This window comes from Microcebus murinus, chromosome 2 (genome assembly GCF_040939455.1).
Source record: "Microcebus murinus isolate Inina chromosome 2, M.murinus_Inina_mat1.0, whole genome shotgun sequence".
Classification (NCBI taxonomy): domain Eukaryota; kingdom Metazoa; phylum Chordata; class Mammalia; order Primates; family Cheirogaleidae; genus Microcebus; species Microcebus murinus.
In genome coordinates, this window is record NC_134105.1 from 12,121,571 (window position 1) to 12,134,115 (window position 12,545).

At 39.7% G+C, this 12,545-nt stretch overlaps 1 protein-coding gene across 5 annotated transcripts in view; it reads right to left on the bottom strand.

The window, feature by feature from the left end:
- Positions 1-12,545, bottom strand: part of UBR4 (ubiquitin protein ligase E3 component n-recognin 4) — a 141,330-nt gene that overhangs the window by 78,063 nt on the left and 50,722 nt on the right. For all 5 annotated transcript variants that reach the window (XM_020285476.2, XM_075994537.1, XM_075994543.1 and 2 more), the window contains exons 38-46: positions 11,931-12,158; positions 11,231-11,401; positions 9,909-10,091; positions 3,413-3,571; positions 2,913-3,065; positions 2,229-2,456; positions 1,761-1,918; positions 724-895; positions 273-474 (exon numbers count right to left, since the gene is read on the bottom strand). In XM_020285476.2, the coding sequence (XP_020141065.2) occupies positions 273-474; positions 724-895; positions 1,761-1,918; positions 2,229-2,456; positions 2,913-3,065; positions 3,413-3,571; positions 9,909-10,091; positions 11,231-11,401; positions 11,931-12,158 (1,654 nt within the window). The remainder of the gene's footprint in view (positions 1-272; positions 475-723; positions 896-1,760; positions 1,919-2,228; positions 2,457-2,912; positions 3,066-3,412; positions 3,572-9,908; positions 10,092-11,230; positions 11,402-11,930; positions 12,159-12,545) is intronic.

Here is a 12,545-nt window from a genome sequence, read left to right on the forward strand (position 1 = left end):
AGAGAAAAATCTCTCAAACAAGGCCCAAGACATAACTCCTTACTACGCACCAAAGAACCTCTGACCTGAAGTAGACAGCCAATGGGTACTTGCCATTTGGAACTGTGACTCTGCTGTCGGGAAATAAGCTAGCACATACCTCTAACTTTACAAAATGTGCAAGCAGGATAGTCACTATTTCTTTAAAGATATTTGCAACAGTATATTCTGAGTCACTGTCTAGAAGACTGCCATTCCCATTCCCCCACAAGTCTTCTGAGAAGGGGCCTTACTGATTGTAGCTGTTTTGCGCTTTCGAACAGGTTTCATTATGCTGATGACACTGCTTGGCTGCAGGGATGGTTGCAGCCAGTAGGAGGTGTTCTCCACGTTGGCCATGTAAATGCGGAGGCTGCCATCCTCACACAGCAAGATCATCGTTGTCCGCTGCTGCTCATTGCAGGCCGTGTGCCTAATGGCAACCATGTCTTGGATCTAGAAGGAGGGGACAAAAGTGTTAGTTCCCATACCTGTAGATCAGAACCCACAGCGATAAAGGGAGAGAGATGCAACTGGTTTCATAGTCAGAGGTGCTGAAGGGTGACAAAGAAAAGGCATCTAGAAGAAAAAGGCCAGAAAATCTTTTATAGGCCTCCACTCAAAGAGGTGGGAAAGTGACATAAATATAAAACTATAAACAAAGACTGGGTTCATAGCAAAGTGACGGGAGAATATACCACTGACCTTTGCTTTAGCAGGAAGAGTCTTAATCTCTTGGATAAGAAAAGTGTCTGGTTTCACCATGACTACGAGTGGCACACCTGTAGTTTGCTGAACACAACACACCAAGCCAGGGTGGTTCATCACCTCAGACCACTGGCAAAGGGCAGGAGAAGTCTTACTGCCACCATTGGAACTGCAGACAACAAAATTGGCCACAGTTAGGATGTTAATCACCACCTAATAGTTCTTATCTTGACCTAAGGCCATCCTCTAAATAGCTATGTGACCCCAGAGCAATATCCTTGGCCAGAGACTCAGATTATCCACAAGTCAGTTTTATTCCAACCATGTACACTCCCTCATACACTCCAGTGTGTGCCCTCAGGAGACATCCTCACGTAGAACCTTCACTGCTAGGCTCCATGTCTGAGGAAGAGGTGGATAAGGATCTCCAAGCACATAGTTAGGTGTGAATTGCTGTCCTTTTTATTTCATCCCAAAGCAGGTAATTCCCAAAGGTGAGAGGCATGAAAGAAAAGGCTATAATGGCTTCAAAGGCAGATAAGAAAGATAAGAAGAGACTTTAAGCCTCTTCTTCCTCCCTAAATAAAACTCTCACTACTTCTCCAAATTCCAACCATGCTTTCATTACTAATACTATGTTTTATTTGCTGACAGAGTAAGTTTCCCCCAAGAAGGAAAATTAAAGGGCATTATGGCAGGCAGAGTGGCTAGGAGAAACTTAAGCTCCCTTCTCACATTAAAATCACATTGCCTGCCTTGATTATAGATTTTCCTTCTAAGTAACACTGGCCCCTCAAAACTTCCTCTTACAGCTTGGGATCACCACAGTGGAGGACAAACCATGCAGGCAACCCTACCTGCCAGCCCTGGATGCTGCTTGATTTTAAGATACCTAGCAGGGAAGCGAGAGGATTGCTGGTGAGAACTAAGTTTCACTAGACTCAAAACAGATACCAGGTACTTGCAAGTGGGAGTGGAGATTCCCTACTGAATGTGGACATTGGGGAAGTTGAACATTAAATGCTCATTCCTACCTTTTGATGTTGATGGGGAAGAGTTGCAACACTTCCAGAGTTGTCCTGCTAATGGTGGCTGCAAATGATTTGCCTTGACAATAGCTGAAGAACAGCATCTGCAATACATGGGAGTAGTACACGGACACACCACCACCTGCCACCTGGCTATTACTGTCCTGTTGGGAAAAAGGCACACATTTGCATTAACTCCTCCTGTTGCTTAGGCTACCAGCTTCCAGTTTATGCTGGTTATTAATTTTAAATCAAGATTAGGTGCTCTCATACTCTAAGCATGAAATCCCTGTGGTTAAACATTACAAATACCCTGAGAATAAAGGAACTTCAAATTGCATCAGTTTAGTCTCAAAGAACAAGAGTTTTTGCTATTAGGTAAAAAGTTAGAAGCAAAAAGAAAGAAAAAAAGAATAGAGGAGTTGCTAAGTAATTAAATCTGGAATAGAAAGAAACGGCAACACGTGCTCTAACCTTCAGGTCCTCATGATTGATCTCCAGGACATTAGTGACATAGAAGGGTCCCTGCTGGGCACTGCTGGCCTCTTCCATGAGCTGAGTGTAGATGTACCCAGCTGAAGACATTATAACAATGATGTTCTTTCCCTCCTCATTGAAAAGGAAGGTAACATCTCTTATCTTTGAGCTCGGCAGGAGAAAGTAGAAGGTTGGACTCAAGGCATCAACTGACAGGTCATAAATCTGCAGGATGGAAGAAAGACTAAATAAGGGAAATCTATTTCAGTCCCATCCCCAATTATCCTGGTAAATCCAAACAGCTGGAACTGGCTAGTAATGGACATTCATTCTTCATTCAACAAGCACCTACCAAGTGTTAGGCACTGGGCATAGAAAGATGAATAAAATATCCCTTTTCTTTCCCTCAAAGAACAAGTAGGGGAAAAATACACATAAACAAATTCTATAACAAATACAGTAATAGGTGTGCACTTGGTACAGTGAGGGCAGAACCAGAATGAATTTGCTATTGCCTACAGACAGAAAGCACCTGCTCAGCAACATAGCAAAAGGCAACAAAATGTGTGATTTTTTTATTTTTAACTTTTGGAAGAAGCTCATGCATAATGGAAATCAGACATTCTGGATTTAAAAGTAGAACAATTCTAAAACCATAGCATCAAAGAGCTACCACTGTACCTTAACAAAGTCTGCAGTGACAATTGCTAACTCAGTCTGCGAACCAGGTAACCACACAGCTTTGATGATGAAGTTCCCCGTTGCCAATTGAGGGTGTAATACCAAGTGATCCGAAACAGAACCTGAGCTACTAAAGGTGAGCACGTGGCAGTCCTGGATAATGTAAGGAACAAAACAGTTAAAAGATGATTTGGAAAGTAGGCTAATTCATTTCAGAGTTCTAAAGTTTCCTATTCTTCCCTAACATTCCTTGCCTTCAGATAGTATAATATTTAAGCTGTCTAATAACATTTCAGGTTTCAAAAACACACAGATTATTTCCAATACAGGAGCAGTTTGGAAGACCTGGAAGGAATTCAAAGAAAGATTCATTTTGCATTTCAACAGCTTTTAAGTTTTAATCTTAACAGTGAGTAAGAAAAAGTGGTGCTGAGAACAGGGGAGAGAAGGTGACTTGGGTCCACTATGCAAGGTAATCAAACCTGGATCAAGATTTTTACCTTCAGCCCACAAACCGCCAGGTAGTCCTCCTTGCAAGGGTTTCCAGTAAGGCTTAACACAGTAAAGGGAACTGGCGCAGAAGCCAAGCGTGTCAGAGTCAACTTCCTTTTGCTGGAATCTGCTTGCTTTAGAAGTGCAGAGAGCTGCAGAACAGTGATCTGCAAAGGAACAATTACCAATTTATTCTTACCCCTAGTCCTTTCACAGAACCCAGAGGAGTAAAAAAAATTCTTTTTTGTTCTTGGAGACAGAGTCTCACTCTGTCACACCAGCTAGAGTGTAGTGGTGTCATCATAGCTCACTGCAACCTCAAACTTCTGGGCTCATACAATCCTGCCTCAGCCTCCTGAGTAGCTGGGACTGTAGGCATGCACCACCATGCCTGGCCATTTTTCTTTCTTTCTTTCTTTCCTGTTATTTATTTATTTTTTTTGTAGAGACAGGTCTCACCCTCACTCAGGCTGGTCTCAAACTCCTTAGCTCAAGCAATCCTCCTGCCTTAGCCTCCCAGAGTGCTAGGATTACAGATGTGAACCACCACACCCTGCCCAAAAACTCTTTCAATAGGGATATTAGTTTGCAGTCTTTCTTTTCACAGGTAAGTCTCATAGGAAAATCCTAGACCTATATTAGCGTCAATTTCTCCTGGCTAAAAGACATGGAATGTCTTTTATTCTCTCCTTCCAGGGAGGACAAAACAGATGAGTAATGAAACCAACTTCTTTTTGTAGAATCAATTCACAAAACAGTTAAAGTTTCTATGTACCACTATTCTTTTCTAGTTTTCTGTGAAAGTCTTTTTGAAATGATTTTAGAGTTGCTTACAGACTACCCATATTTTTACCCAAGATAAAGTAAAAGTAACATTAGTGGTGATAGAGAGGCCAGAATATAGAAAAGCATGATACCTAGCACTCTTCCAACTTCTACTAGTTTTACAAAACAACACCAACTTAGAAGGCTAGGAGGGTAGGGAAGGACTAAATAAGGAACAGAGTCTTCCTCCAGAGTGGCCAGACTGGGCAAGATTGGGAGCCACACTGTCCTAGGCAAGTGCTGGTCATTACCTCTTCTAGGGGATTAAAGAAGAAGTTTTGAGTAGAAATTTACTAATCAGAAACAGTCTTTGTCCTAGTCATACCAGCTCTAGGTCTAATGCAATAACTCGGGATTTAAGTATTTTAAAAAGCTCAATGAGATCCAAACAAAAACCTAAAGGCAAGAAGCAACAACTGATCTAGATGGGAAGAAATCAGCAAAGGAACTCTGGAAATATTAAGAACCAAACGGAAAGCACACCCCCAAAGAAGAGCACCAGCCCCTTAGAAATGGACACGAAGCAAAATCAGACCACTAAAATGACAGAAGAGGAATTTCGAACATGGATCGTAAGAAAATTCAACGACTTACAAGAACAACTGGATAACCAACACAAAGAAAACACAAAAAGATTCCTGGATCTGGAATAAAAATTCACTAAAGAAATTGAAACAATGAAGAAAAGTCTAACCAAACTCCTGGAAATGATGAAATCAATTCAGGGAACTACAAAACACAGTGGAAAGCTTCAAGAACAGGGTAGATCAAACAAAAGAAAGAATCTCAGAGATTTAAGATAACACCTTCCAATTAAATAAATCGGTCACAGAGATAGAGCAGAGAAACAAGAGAAAAGAGCAAAGCCTACAAGAGAGGTGGGATTATGTGAAGAAACCTAATGTGAGGGTCATAAGGTTAACAGAAGGGGAAGAAGAAAACACACAAAGGTTGGACAAGCTATTGGAAGATATAATAGAGGAAAATTTCCCAGGCCTTGCTAAAAATCTCCAGATGCAAGTTCAAGAAGCTCAAAGGACCCCTGGGAGATTCAATGCAAACAGGAAGACATCAGGACACGCAGTCATGAGACTGACCAAAATGTCAACTAAAGAGGCCCTTCTAAGAGCTGTAAGACAAAAGAAGCAAATAACACACAAAGGAAAGCCATTCCGAATAACACCAGACTTCTCTACTGAAACGTGACAAGCAAGGAGAGACTGGGGCCCCATTCTCACTCTCCTGAAACAGAATAATACCCAGCCTAGAATCTTATTCCCTGCAAAACTAAGTTTTGTATATGAAGGAGAAATGAAGACATTTTCAGATAAGCAAAGACTGAGGGCATTGACCAAGATAAGACCAGCCCTTCAAATACTCAAAACAGTGTTACCCATAGATCAGCACAACAAACACAAATATAAATCTACTCAAAGCTAAAGATCAAAGCCTAGATACCACAATGGCTCAAGACAGAAAATAAAGCAACAAAGTTCAACCCAACATAATGAATAGAAATCTGCCCCACCTATCAATTATCTCAATAAATGTGAATGGCTTGAACTCCCCACTCAAGAGACACAGGCTGGCCAAATGGATAAAAAAACACAAGCCAAGTATCTGCTGCCTTCAGGAAACACATCTAACCTGCAAGGATGCAGTTAGACTAAAGGTAAAGGGTGGAGAACAATATTTCAAGCAAATGGAAGCCAAAAGAAAGCTGGCGTGGCAATGCTAATTACACATAACTTAGCTTTTAAATCAACAAAAGTAATAAAAGACAAAGAAGGTCACTATATAATGTTGAGGGTACAATTCAACAAGAAGACATAACAATTCTAAATATATATGCACCCAACCTTGGTGCACCCAAATCCATAAAGCAAACTCTACCTGATCTAAACAAATGGATAAACAACTATACCATAATTGTCAGAGACTTCAACACCCCACTAACAGCACAGGACAGATCCTCCAAACAGAAAATCAACAAAGAAATAATGTACTTAAACAGAATTCTAGAACAAATGGGCCTGACTGACATTTACAGGACATTCTGCCCCTAAACCACTAAATATACATTATTCTCATCAGCTCATGGGTCATTCTCTAAGATTGACCATATCCTAGGACATAAAGCATGTCTCAAACAATTTTAAAAAACAGAAATTATACCATGTATCTTTTCAGACCACAATGGAATAAATGCAGAAATCAATCCTAACAGGAGTTCTCATTTCTACACAAAGTCATGGAAACTAAACAACCTTCTCCTGAATGATCACTTCATAAATGACAAAATCAAGATGGAAATCAAAAGATTCTTTGAAAGAAATGACAGAGGGGACACAAGTTACCAAAGCCTGTGGGACACAGCTAAAGCAGTCCTGAGAGGAAAGTTTATTTCCATAAATGCCTACATGCAAAAGTAGAAAATATTACAAATAGACAACTTAATGAGTCGTTTCAAAGAGCAGGAAAAAGAGGAACAGACCGACCCCAAACCCAGCAGAAGTGAAATCATTAAGATCCAATCAGAACTAAACGAAATTGAGAACAAGGAAACCACACGGAAGATTAATAAAACAAAAAGTTGGTTCTTTGAAAAAATAAAATTGACACACCTTTGGCTAGACTAATGAAAAGCAGAAAAGAAAAATCTCTACTAAGCTCCATCAGGAACAATAAAGGAGAAATTACAACTGATGCCCCGGAGATACAAGATATAATTTAAGAATACTACAAAAACCTCTATGCACACAAACTGGAAAATGTGGAGGAAATGGACAATTTCTTAGACACACACAGCCTCCCTAGGCTTAACCAGGAAGAAATAGAATTCCTTAACCAGGAAGAAATAGAATAGACCAATATCAAGTACTGAAATTGAAACAGTAATAAAAAACTTTCCTAAAAAGAAAAGTCCTGGACCAGATGGCTTCACACCCGAATTTTACCGCACCTACAAAGAACTGGTGCCTATCCTGCAAAAATTATTCCACAACATCGAGAAGGATGGAATCCTCCCCAACACATTTTATGAAGCGAACATAACCATGATACCAAAATCAAAAAAGGATGCAACAAAAAAAGGAAACTACAGACCAATATCCCTTATGAATATAGATGTAAAAATTCTCAACAAAATCCTAGCCAATCGAATCCACGTGCTTGCCAAGAAAATAATCCATCACAACCAAGTGGGCTTCATCCCAGGGATGCAGGGATGGTTCAACATACGCAAATCTATAAATGTAATTCACCATATAAACAGAAGCAAAAACAAAGACCATATGATCCTCTCAATAGATGCAGAAAAAGCATCTGACAAAATTCAACACCCTTTTATGATAAGAATGCTCAACAAAATAGGCATAGACGGGACTAACCTAAAAATGATATAAGCCAAATATGACAAACCCACAGCCAATATCATACTGAATGGGGAAAAATTGAAAACATTCCCACTTAGAACTAGAACAAGACAAGGTTGCCCACTATCTCCACTTCTATTCAACATAGTGCTGGAAGTCCTTGCTACAGCAATCAGACAAGAGAGCAGAATTAAGGGTGTCCAAATGGGAGCAGAAGAGATCAAACTCTCACTCTTTGCTGATGACATGATATCATACCTAGAAAACCCCAAGGATTCAACCAAGAGACTCCTTGAACTGATAAATAAATTTGGTAGTCTCAGGGTACAAAATCAATACACAGAAATCAGAGGCATTCATATACGCCAACAACAGTACAAGTGAGAACCAAATCAAAGACTCAATTCCCTTCGAAATCGCAACAAAGAAAATGAAGTACCCAGGAATATATTTAACTAAGGAGGTAAAAGACCTCTACAGGGAGAACTATGAAACACTGAAGAAAGAAATAGCAGAGGATGTAAACAGGTGAAAGAATATACCATGCTCATGGGTCAGCAGAATCAACATTGTTAAAATGTCTATACTACCCAAAGTGACCTACAGAGTCAATGCAATCCCCATAAAAATACCATCATCATTTTTCAGATACAGAAAAAATTGTTTTATGCTTCGTATGGAACCAGAGAAGACCTCGTATAAGAAAATCAATCCTAGGTAATAAAAACAAAATAGGAGGTATCAATTTACCAGATTTCAAACTATACTACAAGGCCATAGTAATTAAAACCACTTGGTATTAGCACAAGAACAGGGACACTGACCAGTGGAACAGAACAGAGAACATAGCCAACTAATCTTTGACAAAGCAGACAAAAACATACACTGGGGAAAAGAATTCTTATTCAATAAATGGTGCTGGGAAAACTGGATAGCCACATGTAGATGACTGAAACAGGACTCACACCTTTCACCTCTCACAAAAATCAACTCATGCTGGGTAACAGACTTAAACATTAGGTGTGAAACTGTTAGAATTCTAGAGGAAAACATTGGAAATACTCTTCTAGATATTGGCCTAGGCAAATAATTTATGAATAAGACGCCAAAGGCAATCACAGCAGCAACAAAAATAAATAGGACCTGATAAAATTAAAAAGCTTCTGCACAGCTAAAGAAACTATCAAGAGAGCAAACAGACAACCCACAGAATGGGAGAAAATTTTTGCAAGCTACATCTCTGATAAAGGGCTGATAACTAGAATCTATTTAGAACTCAGGAAAATCAGCAAGAAAAAATCAAACAACCCTATCAAAAAATGGGCAAAGTACATGAACAGAAACTTTTCAAAAGACAGAATAATGGCCAACAAACATAAAAAAATGCTCAACATCTCTAATCATCAGGGAAATACAAATCAAAACCACAATGAGATATCACTTAACTCCAGTGAGAATGGCCTTTATCAAAAAGTCCCCAAACAATAAATGTTGGCGAGGATGCGGAGAGATAGGAACATTCTTACACTGCTGTGGGACTGCAGACTAGTTCAACCTCTGTGGAAAGCAATATAGAGATACCTTAAAGCGATACAAGTAGATCTACCATTTGATCCAGCAATTCCACTACTGGGCATCTACCCAAAAGATCAAAAGTCATTTTATGAAAAAGACATCTATGCTCAAATGTTTATACCAGCACAATTCACAATTGCAAAGTTGTGGAAACAACCCAAGTGCCCATCAATTCATGAGTGGATTAATAAAACATGTTACATGTATACCATGAAGTACTATTCAGCTTTAAGAAACAATGGTGATATAGCACCTCTTGTATTTTCCTGGATAGAGCTGGAACCCATTCTACTAAGTGAAGTATCTCAAGAATGGAAAAACAAGCACCACAAATTGGTACCAGCAAATTGGTATTAATGGATCAACACCTAAGTGGACATATAGGAAAAACATTTATCGGGTGTCGGGCAGGTGGGAGGGGGGACGAGGGGATGGGTATATACAAACACAATGAGTGAGATATGCAATGTTTGGGGGAGGGTCATGCTTGAAGCTCTGACTAGAGGGGGGCGACATGGGCAATATACGTAACCTTAACATTTGTACCCTCATAATATGCTGAAATTTAAAAAAAAAAAAAAGCTCAATGAGATCTGTCGCTAAATCATTCCTGGAATCCAGTGGACTTTTTCCAATAGAAGGCCAATCTGAGTGTGGTCATCTATTTGTTTTGCTTAGCACTGAAGACAAACATGACCGAACATGAGTGGGCAGGAATTGGAGAACCCACCTTGCCCTTCTCATGGCTCACAGCCAAATGCTGGCGGCGCCCATGTGGGGAAGAAAGCACACACATAGCCACCCGCCTGAGCACATGGGCGCTGATCAGCTGCCGGATAGTCTGGCCCTGGTCTCCGCTGTAATTCATCCGAACATTCTCAAAGGCACCTTCCTGGGAGCCTAGGGTGGGAACCTGGCAAGGAGGGAAACAGAGAAAGTAGACAGAAATAAGGCAAATAAGAGCAAGTGGATTCATACACTATTCAAGCACAATTTAGTCCTTCAAGAGCAATGGGTTTCAACCGTCAATCCATGGATAGCTAGGTAAATTTGTTAAAGTTATCAGTCCAATAAGAACAACACAGTGAATTTTTCACAAAGCTACACTTAATTAATACAAAATACTGGCCTTTTATTAAAAAAAATCAAAATGTTCTTTATCTTATAAATGGTTATGATAGATGGAATTATTTTTCATTCATTGATGTAAATCAATGAAATTGAAAATTTTGCTGGCAAAATTAAAAGCCAGCAACTTTATGGGTCACCAAGCCCACACCAGTAATTTTTAGTTTCATCTTTAATATCTAAAAATCAATGCTCTAAAACTGACCTATCTTTCAATAAAATACCAGACTATATGTGTGTATGCATGCATTTCCAAGTGAATATTATTCACTTAAAAACAGCAACCTATGAGATCTATCCATGTGACTCATTCACAATCTTTGTTCACTTCCCTTTTGGAATTGTTGCCACTTTACTTTCTACTACTTAACTCTGCGGCTAAAAAGGCCAGGAAGGCCACATCAGATGCTCTACATTCAGTGCTGAGCAGCAGGTTTTAAAGTAGATAATGACTTATAACCCCTGTGATATGAAGAACTAAAGGAAATTAGTTAAAGGGCTATAAACAAAAGAGGACAAACATTATTTTGCAAGCTAGATGAACTTTAGGGAAGAAGATACAGTGAGGAGGCTATCCATTTTATATAAAGAAGAAATTTCTATGCTAAAATAAAAAATAAAATAAAAGATATACAAAAAGAAGAAATTTCTAACTATTATAATTACCCTAAAACGGAGTTCCTCACATCTTGGGGGTTCATATATTTACATGAACTAAAATGGGGATTTATTCCCTGGGTTGGTCCATATGACCCTGGATTCCCTTCTTTTGAAGACACACTTAATATGCTGATTTCTGCATTGTTCATAGTATGGTCTCGAGTTTTAAATCTACTGCTCCAAGTATATTCCTCAGAGAAACTAGGGATCTCAACAAATTTGCATTCCCACAGCCACTAAACATCATGATCCCAGCACACTCACCATGAGCTGGTCTGTCATCTCAACTGCCTTGTCAACTGTATGCAGCTCACTGAGGGCTTGCTGCGCCCGGCTGCTGCTCCCCACTGCTGAAGCCTGCTGAAAGTTGGTCTGAATGGCATCCATGAGGAAATTGAGCATGTCTAACACAAGAGGAGCGAAGGAGAAATTGGCCTAAGAAAAATTGAAATACACGGTGAAAAAAAGACATAAAAACAATGGGTTATACTCTGCCATTTTGCTATGGACTCTTGAGCAATCTTTCTAAGCCAGGGGTCCCATGTAGACACCCTAACGCTCAAAGGCATTCATCATATATAATTAGCTAACTTCTTGCCTATATATCTAAAATGGTTCTAGGTATATACTATCATTAGAAAAAATGAGAAAATAATCACTCAAATCATTTTCTGCATTCTGTGCTTCAGATGAGGAACGCTGGCCAAGAAAGGTGCTCCAGAGTTTACACAACTAAAATTTACTCTCCCACCAACTCCACCCCATAATACTCCTAATACTCCCCAGTCATAAACCCTTTCCTAGTGATTAAAAACATACTATTTGTATTCATACTGTGAAAATGGGTAAACTTAAAGAAAAAAAGAAAACAAGTTGCCAAGAGGGACTTGTGCATTATTTATTCTCACACAAACTTGCCAGGCTCTAAACTGTCTACTTACTAGGGAACACCAGTAAGCCCCACCTGGTTCTGCAGCTCCTCCCGGCAGCCCTCTACTGTGCGGCACAGGCTGCTCTTCTTCGGCTTCTCTTCATCAGTAACCTTTCCGTCACTGATGGTGACCTTGGCCTTGTCAGCTGGAGAAGTGCTGGCATGGCGCACCAGACTCTCTGAAACCCTGGGTTCGCTCTGAAATGCTGACTCCTTCATGGTGGAGCTCATGCCACTGCTGGGAGTTCTCTTCACCAGTGCCTAGGGACAGAAAGCATCAGAGTCCCTTAGTTCTTGCCACAAATACAGGGGAAATATTGCCTAAGATCTTGGAGGAAAGTCTAACTCAAAGGAGAAATTGGCTAAGCATTTAAATGTTACCCAAAAGCCTAAATTCTGACCTTCAAGATATTTACCTAATATCTAACTTCTTTACCCATAACAGCATCAAACCTTGATTTTAACATCTGAAATTATGGGGAGGTCTTAGGTAAAACAGAATACAAGATCTCTAAGACTTTGCTAGTTCTAATATTCTAAGTGAAGTGCTTAGACCATGATTATACATATCATTAGTGACAGAACCAGATTATATTCCTAGACCAAGGTAACATGGAGATTCCATGGGAATTTTCTAGTTCAGCTTAA